We start from the raw sequence: 20,395 nt of genomic DNA, 5'->3' as shown, positions 1-20,395 counted from the left end.
TGTTTTTAACTGCCAAAATAAGGTCCAGCTAGTATATGGATGAAGCAGACGTTTAACTTGTTTAGAGTATTAAGGTCTTAGGGTAGCTAACTTCATAAACAAAAACACTTCATTCTGCGGTCACATACTGTACTGCACCCCAGGAGTGGTATTTCGAGTTGCTCAAAAGGGGAACTAATTAGATACAAGTGAATAGGTAATTCACAAGTTCATTACCGTTACCAGGAAATAACCTTCTGAATGTCTACGTGAATGTTGATTGGTTAAGACTGTCATCTTTTACTTATTTAAGTGTAGGAGTATGGCTTTTGTTCTATCATCAAAAAATGAACTTCAAGTGATTTTTTTAATGGATTTCATTAAATAGATTCAAATCATAGAAATGGAAAACAATTTTTGTTGGAGTCTTTTCTTTAAGAGATTCTCTTGTAAAATTCTATGCTACATATATATTTTTTATTAACTTTATTAGGTACTATGTATATATTTTTTATTAACTTTATTAGGTGTCACACTAGAGTATCTTGTGGTTGTTAATGCAAAATCAAATCATCTAATTTTTTTTCTTTAAAGATATGTTTTCCCTTTTCTGGTGACTCTTGTTACTATATATGACCTGCTTATTTTCACAGACTGTAAAATTATTTGATGACATGATGTTTGAGTTAACCAGTCAAGCCAGAGGACTATCGAGCCAAAATTTAGAAATCCAGACCACTCTAAGAAATATTTTACAGGTATGTCAAATATATTGAGGGGGGTGTGGAAGAGAGCTTAATATGAGAATTTTATACTGATATTAATTAGCTATATATCTTTATATAATGGCCCAATGCTGGAATTAAATTTACAGAATTAAAGACATTGCAAAACCATAAATTCTGAGGTTTTTTTTGTTTGTTTGTTTTGTTTTGTTTTTTTAGGACTGCACCTGTGGCATATGGAGGTTCCCAGGCTAGGGGTCGAATCGGAGCTGTAGCTGCTGACCTACACTACAGCCACAGCAACCCACTGAATGAGGCCAGGGATTGAACCTGCCTCCACAGGTTACTAGTCAGATTAATTTCCCATGAGCCATGACAGGAACTCCTAAATTCTGAATTTTTATACAATTTCGTGCAAGTAAACATCTAAACTTGCATTAGGAGAAAGAGGACAAGTCATCAAGACAGCATGCCCTGCATGTAATTTCAAAGTGTGTGTGTAGAACACCTGCTATATGCTTTGATGTGTGGGTTAGGATTCCAACTTCCTTTTTTAAAAAAAAAAAAAAAAACAAACCAAATGGCTAGCTACAGACTAATATTTGTAGTTTTGTTAGGCTAAAGTTATGTGTAAGGAGCAACAGAGGGTCTGTTTTATTCACTGCTCTATCTCTAGCACCCAGCATGTTGTTTGACACCTTTTAGGTACACAGAAATATATTCTGAGTAAAACTTCTTTTCCTTATTTCTAGACGATGGTACAGCTATTAGGAACTCTTACAGGATGTGTTCAACATGTCTGTACCACGCAGGAATCCATCATTCTAGAAAATATTCATAGTCTCCCCTCCTCAATCCTACATGTAATCAAAAGTACATTTGTACATTGTAAGGTGAGTAGTAGATCTAAGTACATTTTAAATGGCCTAGAATCCATGGGCAAGGGGCTAAGTTTGTAGTGTTTATAGTGTTTGTAAGTTTACATTTTAGCCTGTATTATTGCAGTAGACATAGAACAGAGAACATGTGTGTAAATACTTGTTTCACAATAAGTAGTAAGGAAGTCATAAAAATGGGACTCTTGCAGTTTTTCTTATTGTCTTCTGTTTCCTTTTGATAAGAAGTGATAGGGATTTGTGTTGAGTCACAAGTATCCTGAAATAGTCCTCTCATGGCATTGGTGGCTCAGATGAATTCCTTAATGATTATGCACCTATAAGGCTCAATTTGGGGAGACAAGAAAGGGACCCTTATTTAGATTTGAGGCAGCTTTAAAGTACAAAAACTGGCCTAGGATATGTGGGTCATGGGCAGTTTTGATAGCACTATTTGTTGGGTAAATGAAAATTGCTAGCTAGTTAATGCTTCTCTTTGGTGATAGGGTACTAAAATGTCATGCACCAGACCTAATGTTATTTATCTGCCTTTAAGTTTTATATCTGTAAGGTTTTGGAAGTCAGAAATTGTGTCTGATACATGCTTGTATCTCTTGAAATGCCGGAGGCCAGCTCTGGCGGCCAGGGAGTGTACACTTTTTCCCAATCAGAGAGGGACACGGCGTTGGCAAATGTACATACAGAGACAGCCTCTTTGTCCCTTCTTTCAGGGCGCTGGAGTGCTCCAATTTTATTGGCATAAGTGGTTGATTATATAGACAGTTCTTCACTACAGATTATATCATAGTGTTAAAAGTACATTGGTTAACTATTAGGCTTTGTTTTTTGATCACATGGTACAGTAGCAATATATCACATTTTAAAATCTTCAACTTAACTAAATTTAATGAATACAATTCAAGGACAAACAGGTGTAGCATATCATGTGGGAAAGAGGAGACCCAGCACAAACCATCTCATGGCCAGCCAATTCCCACAAGCTGAAGAAGTTACAAACACAAAAAATCCTGTCTTCAGACTAGTGTCTATCTTAAAGCATCCTTGGCAGGGAAACAGTATGAGAAAATACAAATCAACTTAGCTAGCTACTGATAAAAGTTTTTAAACTCAAGGACAAAACTCACAGCTGGGTTTCTTTGATCAAGAATAATATATGTCTAACTTCTATTATCCTCATTAAAATCCTAACTCTAAAGTTTACTGTAACTAGTTAGTAGATAAACACTATGTATTAATTAAGTTGGATATGAATAGGGAAAAGTCCTTCAGGATGAAATTTTTATTATTGTTGTAACTTTGTTAAATCACAAATCACCACAGGAAAATAAGAATGGAAAATAATACGTAAATAATCAGAAAAGACTGAGGAAAACCTGAATAACAAATAAAACAGCAGGAAAGACTAGGTCACCCGAGAAACAATCCATGTTCTCCGGCCCAAACATGGAAATTGTTTTCCCAGGAAAGCCCCAATTCTTAACCATAAACATCAAAATGAGAGCCGTATAACCTGAGGCCTGCCCTCGGCTTGTACCATAGAGGCAGGCTTTCATCCTGACCAGAATCCCACCTTCGGCATGCACCATTCAGGCAGGCTTTTATCCTGTCCAGAGACCCACCTTCGGCATGTACCGTTCAGGTGAGCGCCCTTCCTTGGTTAGGAACCTGCCTTCAAGTTTTTCTGCCATCAAGCAAGGTCCTTTTTTTGAATCCTTGCATCCCCTTGGCTCCCCACATTGAAATATACTGTACATAATTAAATTTATGAGTTCTGATAGAATGAGTTAAAATAAATTTGGCTCTTGAGCTTTTTATGATTTGCTTTTTCTTTTATTTTTATTTATTTGTGATCAGAATAGTGAATCTGTCTATTCTGGGCGTTTACACCTAGTCTCAGACCTTCTGCAGGCGCTTTTCAAAGAGGCCTATTCCCTTCAAAAGCAGCTAATGGAACTGCTGGATATGGTTTGCATGGACCCTTTGATAGATGAGAATGATGATATTTTGGATATGGTAGTAGGTGAGTGAAGAAATCTTATTAATTAGTATATGGTATATATTGACTATAAACTGAACATCAGTTAAATTATTGAACCCAAGATTGTTTCTAATGATTCATGATCTTATGTGTTAAAAAATGCAAATCCTACCCAGTAAACTTTTAATCTCTTAAATTTTGTATTTTGTAAAGTTGATATTTGATGCAATAACGTAGATTTTTATATATTTAGTCAATGTTCGCAGTAGGTTGATTTCTCTACAATTATTATTTCAAAGAAAGTTATGCAACTTTATATCCTCTAATGTCCAAATTCTGAGGCAGTAGCTTTCAGAGTTTCTAACCATAACTCATAGTAAGAAATGAAGTTTGTATTCCTTCCCAGAACACACAAAATCACATATATGTGTGTGTTTGTGAATGTGTATGTATATACCACATTCAATTATTGTGCATGAAATAATGCCCATTTTACATGTATTGTACTCTATTATAGTCTATTCCTTTTTCTTTTTTCTTTTATTTTTTGCTTTTTAGGGCCGCAGGTTCAGCATATGAAAGTTCCCAGGCTAGGGGTTGAATCGGAGCTACAGCTGCCAGCCTACACTACAGCCACAGCCATAGCAGCATGGGATCTGAGCCACGTCTGTGACAACTCATGGCAATGCTGGATCCCTGGCCCACTGAATGAGGCCAGAGATCAGACCCACATCCTCATGGATACTAGTCGGGTTCATTTCTCTTGCACCACAATGGAAAGTCCTTAGTTTATTTCATTTTTAAAGAGTTGCTGATTGCTGTTTCATTAATTTCATCACTCATTGATGGATCATAAACCAGAGTTTGGGCAAAGATTGCATTCATAGCTTTAGCATAAAGATGGTAAGTTGGTTTTGTGAGGTATTATCAGGTATCCATTGCTCTCTAACAAACCACCGCAAAATCTATGACATTAAAGTGGCCGCTATTTCATTTATTCACAATTCTGAGTTAGCACTGTAGTCAGGACTCAGCTGGGACAGCTTTCTCTGTTCCACACAGAGTAATTGGCTCTCTGGTGTGTTCGTGGCTTTGGAAGAGGGAGAAGTAAGGTACTGAGCCATCCAAGGGTAGGTAGCATCATCCAGCAGGTTAGCCCAGGAGCAGCCATCTGCTAATGGCCTCAGGGTTCTAAGAGCAGCAAGAGAGGGTAGGCCCCATGATGAAAGCACTTATAAAGTCTCAGCTTACCTTATGTTTATTTTTGTCCTGTTGACCAAAGCTAAAGTTATGTGGCCAAACCCAGGGTCAGTGTGGAAGGGAACTTCCCTAGAGTGTGGACTCAGGGGATTTATTGTCCTTATTTTTAACAGATAATCTACCAGAGTAGATGCCTTAGTGAGTACTGGGCAAATTTGTTTTGATTCTTCCTTAAGTTTTCTTTCCTATATTTTGTCATTTTGAATTAGAATATCTGTAGAATATTTCAGTTATAGTAGGACACAACTTTTATTCCACTGAATATTAGTTTTATTTAGGTTATAAAGAGTAGTTATAAACCCTAAATCAAAAGTATGACACCTACTTTCGCTAATTATTTTAACACAGTATTTTTCAAGCTGTATTACCATTTTAACAAATGTTGAAATTGTTCAGTAAATATGTTTAAATATAGAAGAAACTCACCCTCATATGACATTTGAATGTCCTAAGAGTTCTGTTATCTTTCTTTGTAGTTATTCATTCATTGTTGGATATCTGCTCTGTTATTTCCAGTATGGACCATGCATTCCATGCCAATACTTGGAAATTTATAATTAAGTAAGTTTTTTGTTTTGTTTTTACTTTTTGTAATATATTTTCCAAATCCAAAACCTTAATTATTTATAAATTTTCTTTGATTGCATATAAAACATTTGGTATAGCGGTATGTTGTGTTTACTGACACTGCTGTCTTATAATCCAGATATTGTACATGTAGCTTCCAAACCAAATTGAACTTCCTTACCTTGCTGCTTCTAAGATTTAAGAAAAGTTCTAGGAGTTCCCATTGTGGCTCAGTGGTCAATGAACCTGACTAGTATCCATGAGGACGCAGGTTCAATTCCTGGCCTCAATCAGTGGGTTAAGGATCTGGCGTTGCCATAAGCTGTGGGGTAGGTCACAGTTGTGGCTCAGAACCCATGTTGCTGTGGCTGTGGTGTAGGCTGGCAGCTACAGCTCCGATTCAACCCCTAGTCTAGAAACCTCCATATGCTGTGTGTGCAGCCCTAAAAAGACCAAAAAAAAAAAAAAAAAGTCTACCTAGTTAGCTAGTACTTCTGAAATAATGGGCCATGGGTCTAACCACTTGCCTTACTGCTACTGTTATTTAACTATCAAATGTCTTATTTCCAGGCTTAGATAATTAACAGTTATAACTAGAACTGAATATAATCTGTTACTGCTTTTGAGTTCAAGTTTAATTCCACTTATAAAGTAATTTTACCTGGACCATTATGAAGGATAACTAGGGAGAGTGCCCATAGCATTCATCAGATCCATAGGAGTGGGAGGAGATATGATTGAGATGTAAAACGGTTAAGAACCTCTATTTTATAAACATGCATAAAACATTAAAGGTCAGTATAATACTTTCAGGTCTTAGGTGCTTTTCTTGCACCACTGGGTCATTAAGTTGCCAGCAAGTAATAGTGTTCTGATTAAAAGTTTCAGCTCTGAGCCACCTTGCATATCTTGAATTCATTCTGAAATCACTCCTCCAAACCCTTGGGCAATTTGGTTAACTTCTCTGAACCTTAGTTTGCTCATCTGAAAATGGAAGTTATAACAACAGCACCTTTGTGCGGTTATAGTGAGAATTAATTGAGTTATTTGTGTGAATTGCAAGTCATATAGTGAGTGGCCAGTGAACTAGCCACATCACCATCATTGTTATCAAATATCTTCTACTCTTGCCCCCTTCCAGTTCATTTTTTTAACCAGCATTCAGATTGATCTTTCACAATGTGAATTAGATCACTGATTAAAATCCATCATCCCAGTTTACTAAGAGTGAAAACCTAATCTTCTCTGGCTCCTGCCTTCTTCAACAGCCTTGTCTCCAATGCTTCCCCCCTGCTCTTAGTCCTCAAATGTATAAAACCCTCCTGTCCTTGAGCCTTTTCACAGCTTTTCCCTCTGCCTAGATCCTTCTCCCCTATACTCCACACTTTGCTAACCCCTGCTTATCTTTCAGTTCTTAAAGTGTTATGTCTTCATGGAAGCCTTCATTGTATCCTCACTCTGCGAATAAGTTAGATTAGATCTCTCTACTATAGCACCTGGACTTGTTAGCTTAGCATTGATCACAGTTGTACTTAATTATTCAATGTTCTCTCTTGTGCTAGACCAGAAATTCCTTGCAGACAGGGTGGAAATTGTCTTTTCATTCACCTCTGTCTCCAGGTCTTAGCAGGGTGTCTGGCATATAGTAAGAGTTTAATTTTTTTTAATTTTATAAAGAGAAATTAAAAATTAGCAACTTAATTCAAACAAACGTGACCGCTTCATAGGTAAAGTTAGTACATCTTAATTATACCACGTCTAAATATATATTGTGCGTTTTAATTTTTTACATGTACTTTCAAGTTGTATTTTTATGACTAAGTTACTTGATGGTGATTGTTTCCTTTTCTTTTTATTCATTTAGGCAGAGCCTTAAGCACCAATCTGTTATAAAGAGTCAGCTGAAACACAAAGATATAATTACTAGCTTGTGTGAAGACATTCTTTACTCCTTCCATTCTTGTTTACAGTTAGCTGAGCAGATGACCCAGTCAGATTCGCAGGTAAAATATGGTCTAACAACACTGTGAAACAGTAACTCTTTGCCTGTTACTAAATCTCTCCTCTGTGGATTAGTCTGCCTAAAACGGTTTTAGTTTGTTTGTTTTTATTTTCAATCTGTGAGTTTGTTTACAGCCCATAACTTTGCACCCACCTAAAACATTGCATTAGACTGGTATCTGCTCTCATTCCCTCTATGGTCTACCTGTCCCTCCCTTTTTATGTACTATTTGGTTCATCAAGGCATTCTCCTGAGAATCCTTTCATTTTTTTCTACCCTAGGACAGAAATCTAATTCCTTAGTCCTGTATTTATTATAGGATACAACCACGGTCAACTTTTTCTTCATCAATCTGTTGCATCCTGTAGAGATAGAATACACAACTGTGTGTGTATGAGTGTATCTGTCAGTCTTCTAAACTTGATGTATAGTCTTACATTCATATAGATTTCAAAAAGTTATAATGGCATCCCTTTTATAAAACAGGTTGTATCCTAAAAATTTGTGATATGCTTATTGAGAATTATAATTTATTTTCCTGTAACAGTGTTGCACATAATGCCTTCTTAGCCTATCTCTTTAAAGTTTATTTAACTCACAATAGTCCTAAATTATAGGATTACTAGTACTCAGGACATCATAGTTACAGGTAATAATTTCAGTGGGAAAATGAGTTAAATATTTCTCCATAAGATAACAATAACATCCCTTCCAGTTGTAGACTTGCGGACTAATACAGGGAATTCCTTTGTACCTCTGCTTTTCCTCTTCCCTGCCCAGCCACTGTGGAGGTTGACGTGTAAAGATTCACCCAATTCCTAAACACTGGTCACAACTTGTCAGTCAGACATGATCTGGAAGGACAGACCCTAGAGGAGGGTGGAAATTTTAAAAAAAGGTTTCTGAAGCTGGTAAGAGGACATGAGGAGTATTTAGATTGTAAAGATTTTTTACTTTTCCTTCTTCCTTCTCTTTTTCTCTTTATCCTCCCCTCCCATCCTTTCTTTCATTTTTCTTTTCCTTTGGTGTCCCCACTTCTTTCATGTACCCTTCCCGATTCCCTTCACCTTGCTGAAAGGAAAAGGAATACTCAACACGGCATAGTTGAGTATCCTGTGTCAATGGCAGGAAAGTTGTTCCCTTCTCCACCTTTATCCTATGTCTACATCCTCAACCCCAACCTGTTTTCCCAACTTCCATGATGCTTATCGTGACACCACAGACACCCGTCTCCACTCCCACCCTGCTAATACTTGGAGAGAAAGATGCGATGGGGAGATTCCTGGACAGGAGTGAGAGGGAAAGCCCAAGCAGCAGTATGGCCTATAGTGGAAGAGAAAAGAGAAGTCTTTTTTTTTTTTTTTTTTTTTTTTTTTTTGCCCTTTAGGGCCACACCCACGGCACATGGAAGTTCCCAGGCTATGGGTTGAAATTGAAGCTGTAGCCGCCAGCCTACACCACAACCACAGCAACACAAGACCTACACCACAGGTCATGGCAATGCCAGATCCTTAACCTACTGAGTGAGGCCAAGGATCGAACCCGCATCTTCATGGATACTAGTTGGATTTGTTAACCACTGACCCATGATGGGAACTCCCAAAAGAGAAGTCTTGAGGATGCCTGACCAGGAAAGCTATATGTGCATGAAGTATAAAATGTTTAGCATATATAAATTGCTTGTATATGAAAATCAGAGAATTTAAATTGTAAACTTTATTAACTGTCCGTGCAAATTTTCGTGTTTTTCCTTGTGATAATCTGGGACTGATAAATGTGACCAGCACTACTTACTGTCCGTCACCTGAAATGGAACAGAGATGGTCTGTATAGTTTCTCCATCCTTAACTGTAGATTTTGATCAGCAGCACCCTCTGCTGTTCGCTATTGATATTTATTGAGGAAGCAAACTATTACAAGGACATCTTCCAAGCAGTTTTTTCACCTCATTGTCAGAAATACAAAATAAAACCACTAGGTTTCATAGGTAATACGCTATTTATGGAAGCATATAAAATGTTATCAGTTCCTCTGTTAGGTTCCTGAGGCTGCCATAACAAATTACCACAAATTAAAAATAGAAACTTATTCTCTGGAGCTCCCGTCGTGGCGCAGTGGTTAACGAATCCGACTAGGAACCATGAGGTTGCGGGTTCGGTCCCTGCTCTTGCTCAGTGTGTTAACGATCCGGCATTGCCGTGAGCTGTGGTGTAGGTTGCAGACGCGGCTTGGATCACGCATTGCTGTGGCTCTGGCGTAGGCTGGTGGCTACATCTCCGATTCGACCCCTAGCCTGGGAACCTCCATATGCCGAGGGAGCGGCCAAAGAAATAGCAACAACAACAACAAAAGACAAAAGACAAAAAAAAAAAAAAAAAAGAAAAGAAAAGAAACTTATTCTCTCACAGTTCTAGTGGATAGTCTGAAATGTGTCAGCAGGACCATGTTCTCTTAAAGGCTGTAGGGAGAGTCTGCCCCATGTATTTCTCTTACTTTCTCTATCACTGGAATTCCTTTTACAGCCATATACCTTCAGTCACTGCACCCATCATTCTGTGGTATTCTTTCTCTGTCTCTTCACATCTTTATAATGAGGACACCAGGCGTATTAGAATAGGTACATCCTGCTCTGTATAACCTCATCTTAACTAATCACATCTGCAATGACCCTGTTTCTAGATAAAGCCACATTGTGAGGTATCGGGGTTTATAAATTCAACATATCTTTTTAGGGGACACAGTTTAATCCTTAACAGTCCCCAAAATTGATATTTATTCTCTTAAGTCTTAAGTATGGTTTCGGAAGGAGACTGTTAAACTTTTCGGCAAGTTTTTAGCTACTAGTAACTTAGTTTTTCCATAGAAATAGGGAAATTTATTTGTAAGGCTCTTAGATATAAACTTAATTTGTACTGTAATTCCTTCTCTTATTCATATAATGCTCATGGAAAGCTATTTTCAGAAAATTAACTTTTTTTTTTTTTTTTTTTGCTTTTTAGGGCTGCACCTGTGGCATATGGAAATTCCCAGGATAGGAATCAAATTGGAGCTACAGCCGCTGGCATATACCACAGCCACAGCAACATAGGATCTGAGCCACATCTGTGACCTACACTACAGCTCACGGTAATGCTGGATCCCCGACCCACTGAGTGAAGCCAAGGATCAAACCCCCATCCTCATGGACACTAGTCGGGTTTGTTTCCGCTGTGCAACAACAGGAACTCCTTAAACTTAATATTTTTTTAAAAAGACTTTTATTCGTTCCATTATAGTTGATTTACAGTGTTCTGTCAATTTCTATTGTATAGCAAAGTGACCCAGGCATACATACATACATAGTCTTTTTCTCACAGTATCCTCCATCATGTTCCATTACAAGTGACTGGATATAGTTCCTTGTGCTATACAGCAGGATCGCATTGCTTATCCACTCCAATTGCAATAGTCTGCATCTGTTAACCCCAAACTCCCAGTCCATCCCACTCCCTCCCCCTCCTTGGCAACCACAAGTCTCTTCTCCAAGACCATGAGCTTCTTTTCTGTGGAAAGGTTCATTTGTGCTGTATATTGGATTACAGATATAAATGATATCATATGGTGTTTGTCTTTCTCTTTCTGACTTAACTTCACTTAGTATGAGAGTCTCTAGTTCCATCCATGTTGCTGCAAATGGCATTTTTTTCTTTTTTATAGGTGAGTAGTATTCTATTGTGTATATATACCATATCTTTTTAATCCATTCATCTCTTGATGGACATTTAGGTTGTTTCCATGTGTTGATATTGTGAATAGTGCTATAATGAATATATGAGTGCATATCTTTTTCAGTGAAAGTTTTGTCCGGATATATGCCCAGGAATGGCATTGCTGGGTCTTGTGGTAGTTCTATACTTAGTTTTCTGAAGTACCTCCATACTGTTTTCCATAGTGGTTGTACCAAGTTACAGTCCCATCAACAGTGTAGGAGGGTTTCCTTTTCTCCACATCCTCTCCAGCCTTTGTTATTTGTTGACTTGTTAATGATGGCCACTCTGACAGGTGTGAGGTAGTACCTCATTTTAGTTTTGACTTGCATTTCTCTAATAATTGGTGTTCTTGAGCATTTTTTCATGTGCCTGTTGGCCATCTGTATATCTTTGGAGAAATGTCTATTCAGGTCTTCTGCCCATTTTTCACTTGGGTTGTTAGTTTTTTTGCTGTTGAGTTGTATAAGTTGTTTGTATACTTTAGAGATTAAAATCAGTTGCATCGTTTGAAACATTTTCTCCCATTCCATAGGTTGTCTTTTTTTATGGTTTCCTTTGCTGTGCAAAAGCTTATGAGTTTGCTTAGGTCCCATTGGTTTATTTTTGCTTTTATTTCTGTTGCCTTGGGAGACCTAAACTTATTTTTATATCTATTACCTACACTTAGATTTATTGCCCACTACATTTATCAGTATTTTATCATTATTTTTCTTGTTTTATTTTTAAAAGAGAAGAATGAATTGTTTTTGGAACATTAAAAATGGTCTTCCTTGTTCATATCCTCACCTGTTTTGTTGGCATTGAGATGGAAAATTTCAGGTTTAAACACCTGAGAAAATCAAGATAGGACAGTATTTATGTGTTCTATACTTGCTTTGTGAAAAGCAGAGCTCTAGATTTTAATTAGTATACTATTTAGTAATGAAGTAAAACTAGAGTCTTCAGCCAAATCTTGTATAATTTTCTCTTAAATGAGAAAGAAAAAACTTTAGGTGAGCGTTAAGTTGTATGTCACCATTTATTCATTTAACAGGTATTTCCAGAGTGCTCATTCTGTGCCAGAAAATGTACTGGGAGTCAAGTTAGTTGCATTTTCCTGCCCTCAACAATATAATCTAGGTCAGGAAACAAGCAAGTAAAAGAATAGTGTGATCTTTGGAGAATTGGGACTTGCCTCATGGGAGTAAACATAGGAATTCAGTCATGAAGTCAGGAAAGATTTCTTGTGATATGACATGTAAGCTGAATAAAATTTCTTATTGAGCGTATTATAAGGTCACTGTAGATTCATTTTTAATCTCTGTACTTTGAAACTGCCATAGCAGTATGTAAGAAAGTTCATGTTCGTAATTATCAAAGAAGTGAATTTTCATCTAATCTGTTTCTGCTGAGGAAAATTGACTATTTTGAAATATTTTTATTAAAGGTCAAATTAGAGTTTATTTTTTTGAAGTATCTTTATTATTTGGTGTGCGTTTGTGTTGCTTCTAACAATTCAGAGAAGAATTACTTTTTCTTGGAAAATGTTTCGAGATCTTTGTAGAAAATATTGTCTCACAAGTTCTCTAACTTCATATTCTTTTCCTCTTATGCTATATTATTTCCTTTTTTTGGAACAGGACAATGCTGACTGCCGATTATTTCAGAAAACACTCAAATTGTGTCGTTTCTTTGCCAACTCACTTTTGCACTATACTAAGGTAAGGCTTTTTCTTTTTTTGTTTTTAATAGTTGCAGCCGAAGCATATGGAAGTTCCCAGGCCAGAGACTGAATCCAAGCCACATCTGTAACCTCTGCTGCTGGATCATTATAACCCAGTGCACTAGGCTGGGGATCAAACATGTACCTCTACCACAGCCCAAGCAGCTGCAGTTGGATTCTTAACCCATTGTGTCCCAGTGGGAACTCCTAAGCCTTGTTTTTTTTTTTTTTTTTTTAATGATACACGAATGTGAAATCTACAGTACATAAGTTATCCTGTTTTTATTCTTGCTAAAAACAGCCTTTTGAAGTTATTTTGTCAAGAGTATATTTTGTATGGGTTTTGGTTTAATTTCTTTTTTTTATAATTTTTATTTTTTCCATTACATGGTTTAATATTGTTAATTGTTAAATATTGAGCATCTGTTATATCATTTAAATTGCTACCATCATACTATTACCAGTTTTATTCAATTATTTGAAAAAATTATTTCTATAAGCACAAATCAGTTTTATGAAGATAATTCAATTTGCCTTTAAATACTGTTTTTATTTTATTTTTATTTATTTATTTATTTATTTATTTATTTATTTATTTTTCTTTATAGGGCTGCACCCACAGCATATGGAGGTTCCCAGGCTAGGGGTCCAATTGGAGCTATGGCCACTGGCCTACGCCAGAGTCACAGCAATGCAAGATCCGAGCCACGTCTGTGACCTACACCACAGCTCACAGCAATGCCGGATCCTTAACCCACTGAGCAAGGCCAGGGATCGAACCCACAACCTCATGGTTCCTAGTTGGATTTGTTAACCACTGAGCCACAACAGGAACTCCTAAATACTGTCTTTAAATTATTTCTACCACATTTCTAAATTAGGTTGTTAAAGTTTAAGTGTTCAAACTGCTTAATAATTTTAAGATGACTGGCATATTTGGGAGTCATCAAGATAGCAAAGTAATATATGAAGATCTATGACAAGGCAGGTTATTTGGAGAGAAGAGCAGAGAGTACTTACAGCAGCTAGTGAAAGAAATATCATTATTAATACGTGTAATTTTTTAAAAATATCTATCGTCCGTGTTGAATTTGCTTTTGACCTTGTCTTCCTCTTTTTGAAGACAAGACAAGGATTTCTGATGACTGTCTAAGTCAGAATTACATGGCAGGCATACTGTCTACTGACAAGTTGCCATTCTGGTTAGTGTGTTGCCTGAGTTGGTTCTTCTGGGCACGTTCACTTACTGTAGTTGGGTTCCTTGCAGCTCATGGTGTATTTCAGTGGCAGAAGTATATGGTGGGAGGGTCCTGGCACCAGTGGCACTTGATGGATAGTTAACTATCTGATATTTACGTGCCTAATTAACAATTTTAAAATCAATTCTTTTCTCTCAAGGGAATTTAAATTTTAAGAAATTAATCATCAACTTTTTTTTTTCCTATATCCTATAATTTAAACTATTTCTTTTACCTTCTAAGAGATAGCCTAATTATAATGGATAGAACAATCACAACTGTACTTGAATCCCAGCCCTACTGGTTTTTAGCTCTGTGGCTCAGTCAAGTTACTTGATACCTTAGCTTCAGCTTTCTAGTCTGTGAAATAGAGACAGTAATAGGTCATAAAATTTTTGAGAGGATTAAAATTAAATAAAGTAATGTAAAGTACATACTTGCCACCTCTCTACTGAGCACTTAGTAGATCCTCAGTCAATGATAGCTCCGAATTGTGGTCATGTGGATAGCATTAATAGTAAAGGATTTTAGGTACTTAGCCTTATTCCCCTTTTTATTCTCATGCAAGAACTTTTTTTTTCCCCTGTGTGGCACATCTAGGATTTTATTTTATATTGCATGATTTTAATGAATGGATATATATTAAGAAAGCACATTGTATACAAAGAATAAATGGAGTTGCTTTATTTTAGGAATTTCTTCCTTTCCTCTCTGATTCTTGCTGTACATTGCACCAGCTTTATCTTCAGATACATAGGTAAGAAGAATGCTGTATGACCATTAAAATGTAACAGTGCCTTTTGAACCTGCAAATGTTAAGTGTGTATCATTTTTAAATTATCAGGGTAATTTTTCTTAATGTTTTAGTAAATTTTTATCTGCTTGCATAAAATTAATGGGATGGATGCTTTTAAAGAATAGATTTCATGTAAGTTTTACTTATCTTTTTATTTTTTTTTATCATTTTTTTTATTTTCCCACTGTACAGCTAGGGGGTCAGGTTATCCTTACATGTATACATTACAATTACATTTTTCCCCCACCTATCTTTTTATTCTTAACTATACCTTGTAACTAGTACTAGTGCCTTAGTAACTGATGAATAATTGGCATGATAAATACTAAAGGCAAAAAAAGAGGTTTTATATATGTGTGTATGTATATATATCTTGTGTATATCTTGTAAAGGCATGTAGTTTTTTCATTTTTCTTAATTTTTACTTCTATGAGACTTAAGTCAGATAGTAGTTTATCTCAGGAAAAAGTGAATTACAGAAACGGGTTTAGAATTTAAATAGGGACTAAGTGACATCTTAAATTGACAGTTACCTCAAAGAGCCCTCAAATTGACACCAAAGCAATCTGTCAGTTCATTCATCCAGCAGCCCTCTAATATTTCTTTAATCCATTTAGTCTCTTAGTTGAGTTTCATCCCTCTTTACAGCAAAACTCCTGGAAAGGGTTGTCTACACCTCTGTCTCTACCTTCTTTTTTGAAGCTACTTGAATCAGGCTTTCCATACTACCACTTGACCAAACAGCTCTTGTCAAGGTCATCAGTGACCTCCATGTTGCTGCATCCAGTGGTCAGTTTTACACCTCATATGTAACCTGTCAGCAGTGCTTAACCCTTTCATTTGGACTCTTTCTTCTTTTGGCTTCCAGGACAATTCTCCCTCCTCAGCAGGTTCCTCCTCGTCTTTCCAGCTTCTTAAAGTTGGGTGTGCCCCAGTACTCAGTCTTCTCTCTTCTCTGTGGTCATTTAGTCTTAAGACTTTAGGGTGTCTCTCCCCTTTAATGTCTTCCTGCCAGTCAGGACATCTGCACTTAAATTGACCCAAACCATACTCTTGATTCCCACCCATTTCATCTACTCCTCCAACTGCTCCTCTTACAGCTTCCTCATTTCAGTTTAAGTGGCAACTTGGTTCTTCAAATTGATCATGCCAAAAACACCTCGCTGTTATCTACTGTTTCTCTTGCTCTCGTACCCCTCATTCTGTCAGTGTCACCTTCAGTATAAATATTACATGCAGTATATATATACAGAATCCAACCACTTCTAACCACCTGAACTGCTACCATTAAATTGACTTAAATTGAGTAGCCAAAGTGAGAGATAAAACATAAATTAGATCATGTGACTTCTCTGTGCAAACTCCTTTTTTTTTTTTTTTTTTTTTTCTGTCTTTTGCCATTTGCTCCTGAGGCATGTGGAAGTTCCCAAGCTAGGGGTCAAGTCGGAGCTGTAGCCACCGGCCCACACAAAGCCACAGCAACTCGGGATCCGAGCCACATCTGCAACCTACACCACAGCTCACGGCAACGCCGGATCGTTAACCCACTGAGCAAGGGCAGGGACCGAACCCGCAACCTCATGGTTCCTAGTTGGATTCGTTAACCACTGAGCCACGAAGGGAACTCCCTCTCTGCAAACATTTAAATGACTCATTCAGACAGAATTCAGTAGAATTTCTTGTCCACCTTATTTTATTTTTTCTCCGTAGCACTTATTAACATCTACTGTACTGTATGTTTACTTACTTACTTGTTAACTTCTCCCCTTCGTTAGAGTGTACGATCTGTAAAGGCAATAATTTTGTATATTCTGTTTACTGCTATATCACATACTCCTGAAAAGGTACTTGGCATATATATAGGCACTTAATAAATGTCAAATAAATTAATTTTTTTCAATTTGATTTCATATTTATTTTATATTGGAGTATATTTGATTTACATTGTTGTGTTGGTTTCATGTGTATAGCAAAGTGATCGAGTTAAACACATGCACATATCTATTCTTTTTCAGATTGTTTTCTCATACAGGTTATTACAGAATATTGAATTCCTTGTGCTGTAACAAATTAATTTTAAAATTTGTCATTTGATTAAAAAACACCTACTTGCTTTTGCTCAGTAGCTATAATTCAAATCCATGGAATTTCATTACCTATATTGTATTTATATATGTCTTTCACCTTATAATTTCACTTAGTTGTTTAATCCTCACAACTCTGAATCAGTATTATAAGCGAAGAAACTGAGGCTCAGAGAGGTCAAATGAAAAAATCAAAGTCACATAACTAGTAATTGACAGACTAGTGCTTCTTCTGGCACACTGCAAAAGTGTTTATCTTAAGTGCATCCTTTTAAGTGCTGTCATTCCCTAATAGATTGGATTTTCTCACATAACGTCAAATTTGCTATAGGTAAAATAACACAACAAAAAATACTGAATACATATCTTATTTCACATAGGTTTTTTTCATTTGTTTTGTCTTTTGTCTTTTTAGGGCCACACCCATGGCATATGGACGTTCACAGGCTAGGGGTCTAATTGGAGCTGTTCCTTCCGGCCTATGCCAGAGCCACAGCAACACCTGATCTGAGCTGCGTCTGCGACCTACACCACAGCTCACAGCAATGCCAGATCCCCAACCCACTGAGCAAGGCCAAGGATTGAACCCACACCCTCATGGTTCCTAGTCGGATTCGTTTCCCCTGCACCACGATGGGAACTCCTCACATAGGTTTTTTTTTGTTTTGTTTTGTTTTTGTTTTTGTTTTTTTTTATTATTATTATTTTCCCACTGTACAGCAAGGGGGTCAGGTCATCCTTAGATGTATACATTGCAGTTACAGTTTTTTCCCCCACCCTTTCAAACATAGGTTTTGATTGAAGTTTGGTTTAAGCCCCAGTTGCTGAGACATTTTTTATGAAAATTGCATTTACCTTCAGAGTTAGTATAGTTCTTGTAAAGGTGTTGCTTCTGAGAAATGAGTATTAATTTGTAGTAAATTCAGCATTCTATTTTAAAACAACTTTCAGTATAAATAATTACCTCCAGAATTTATCAGAAATGTCATTTTACGTATGATTTTACTGTTTAAGATTTGTGTTTTTAACAGTATTTTTAAGGATACCATTGTGAACAGAGCATTAAAATGCATCAAAACAATACTAATGTCTTTTGTAAGATTATAAACTTGATTTTATAGAATTATAGCCATGATATTTCATTCAGAATTTCTTCATACAATTACCATGTCAATTCAGTGCTTTGAATTTTGTTTTATAAAATGCATACAACTTTGGAGTTCCCGTTGTGGCACAGTGGAAACGAATCTGACTAGGAACCATGAGGTTGCAGGTTCGATCCTTGGCCTCCCTCAGCGGGTCAAGGATCTGGCGTTGCCGTGAGCTGTGGTGTAGGTCGCAGACGCACCTCAGATCTGGCGTGGCTTTGGCTGTGGTGTAGGCCGGTAGCTGTAGCTCCAGTGAGTCCCCTAGGCTGGGAACCTCCATATGCAGCGGGTACAGCTCTAAAAAGACAAAAGACAAAAAAAAATACATACAATCTAATTTTTAAATACATTTTCACTGAACTGATGAACATCAGTTTGCAGTATTTACTTCTACCTGAAATTAGAAGATAGCTATTAATGATTGAGTTTTCTCCCCTCCCTTTCAGTAAGTTTCCTCCAAGCCTGTATGCTGCTGGGATTTCTAAAGCAGAACAGGAGGAAATAATAGGTGCTTTCCTGGTTATACTGGATTCACTCATCAGTCAGCTCCTCACATTCCAACCTTTTGTGGAAGTAGTTTTGGATAGTAAATTAGGTAAGCTTCAAAACAGAATTAATGTTAAATCACCTCATTAATTAGTTATAAGATGTTAGAGATGGGAATTTTCCCTTATATTCCCATTTTTTTTAAGTTTTAAAAATTTTATTTAAAATTCCTTCTGCTTTTCTTTCCATGGAACATATTTCTGATTTTTTAAAAATTATTCCTCTAATTTCTTTTACATGTTACAATCAGAATTCTCCTGAAAATATGTATTTTTAAAAATTTTTTTTTACCAATTTGATGTAACTTAATATGTTTTTACTCCCTTAAGAGCTGCCATGTGAACTACAGTTTCCACAGTGTCTACTGTTGGTTGCCATCATGGATAAGCTGCCCTCTCAGCCTGAGGATGTACAAACACTGTGGTGCACAGAGAGTCACGGCTCAGAACCTACAGCCAGGTAGCAAACATGGCGTTGTTTATATCCAATCATTTTATGATGTGTTAATGCCCTATTGTTTGCAGTGACTTTGACATTAAGTTCTTTGTTATGGGAGTTCCTGTAGTTGTGCAGTGGAAACTAATCCAACTAGGAACCCTCAGGTTTCAGTTCTGTCCCTGGCCTCCCTCAGTGGGTTAAGGATCCGGCTTTGCTGTGAAACCTGTTGTAGGTTGCAGACACGCCTCGGATCCTGGTTGCTGTGGCTGTGGTGTAGGCCGGCAGCTGTAGCTCCAGTTCGACCCCTAGACTGTGAATATCCATATGCTGCAGGTGCAGCCCTAAAAAGCAAAAACAAAAAAAAAAGTTACTTGTTATGTTGCATATTCTTTTTTTTTTTTTAAATTATGGTTGGTTTACAGTGTTTCAGTTTCTGTTGTACAGTAAAGTGACCCAATCACTCATAGTTCCCTGTGCTGCACAGTAGGACTTCATTGCCTGTACATTCCAAGTGTAACAGTTTGCCTCCACCAACCCCAAATTCCCTGTCCATCCCTCTCCCACCCTCCTCCCCCTATGTCACATATTCTAATTATTACTTTGTAGACCTCATACCTACTGCTACTTAATGCAAATATAAAGTACGTAGATCTATGATAGGTGTTAATCATATTTTAATTTTGTTCATCTTTTAGAGGATATTGCCTAATAGGGTTATAAACATTGAGTGTAAAAATGAGCTCAGATAAATAGAATGCTTAGATACTACATGTAATCTCCTGGGAAGTCTCACTTGTATTCATTCTCTTACCAACACCAGGCAAGAGTTTCTTACTCCCTGGATTATTGCTGTGCTCCAATTTTTCGATCCTTTCCTCTGTGACATCCTGTGTAGTGGTACCTCATTTAGTCTCCCTAAACCCCAGCTCAGAGCTCAAAAACTAAAGCATAAATCCCAAGTCCTCAGCTTTGCATTTAAGGCCCATCCCATTCTGTTGTCATCATCTACTTTTGCACCTTATCATTTCAGTCTTTCTACACATATATCTTGCTTCTGTCAGACTGGTTATTCCTGCCCACCTTTCATTCAGGCTTTGTCTTCTTTACCTATTTATATTTTGCCTATTTTTAATTTGTTATTTAAATCTTCTCTAGGGAGTTTTTAAGCCATTTCAGTCTTAAAATGATCTCTCCCTATCTGAATGATTGTACTTATTTTCCATTATGTATGCACTACCTAATTTAGCAGTTTAAATTTCAAGTTTTTTCATGAATTTTGTCACAGGC

The 20,395-nt window shown here is 36.9% G+C and overlaps 1 protein-coding gene across 4 annotated transcripts in view; it reads left to right on the top strand.

Moving 5' to 3' along the window:
- FIRRM (FIGNL1 interacting regulator of recombination and mitosis) overlaps nt 1–20,395 on the top strand; it is a 41,130-nt gene that overhangs the window by 5,161 nt on the left and 15,574 nt on the right. The window contains exons 4-12 of one of the 4 annotated variants that reach the window (XM_085022450.1): nt 633–737; nt 1,457–1,597; nt 3,492–3,620; nt 5,315–5,399; nt 7,270–7,408; nt 12,776–12,856; nt 14,789–14,853; nt 18,571–18,719; nt 19,000–19,129. In XM_085022450.1, coding sequence (XP_084878576.1) covers nt 3,548–3,620; nt 5,315–5,399; nt 7,270–7,408; nt 12,776–12,856; nt 14,789–14,853; nt 18,571–18,719; nt 19,000–19,129 — 722 coding nt within the window. In that variant the 5' untranslated portion in view covers nt 633–737; nt 1,457–1,597; nt 3,492–3,547. Of the gene's footprint in view, nt 1–632; nt 738–1,456; nt 1,598–3,454; nt 3,621–5,314; nt 5,400–7,269; nt 7,409–12,775; nt 12,857–14,788; nt 14,854–18,570; nt 18,720–18,999; nt 19,130–20,395 lie in introns of all 4 variants that reach the window. The other 3 variants (XM_001928004.7, XM_085022451.1, XM_085022452.1) reach the window with 3 other exon arrangements.

Source organism: Sus scrofa, chromosome 4 (assembly GCF_054392235.1).
Source record: "Sus scrofa isolate SSC_HxYL_T2T_F1_AM1 chromosome 4, Sscrofa_HxYL_maternal_Yorkshire_Landrace_v2.0, whole genome shotgun sequence".
Taxonomy (NCBI): domain Eukaryota; kingdom Metazoa; phylum Chordata; class Mammalia; order Artiodactyla; family Suidae; genus Sus; species Sus scrofa.
Note: the sequence above shows the minus strand (reverse complement) of the source record. Positions and strands in the feature narration are given on the sequence as shown.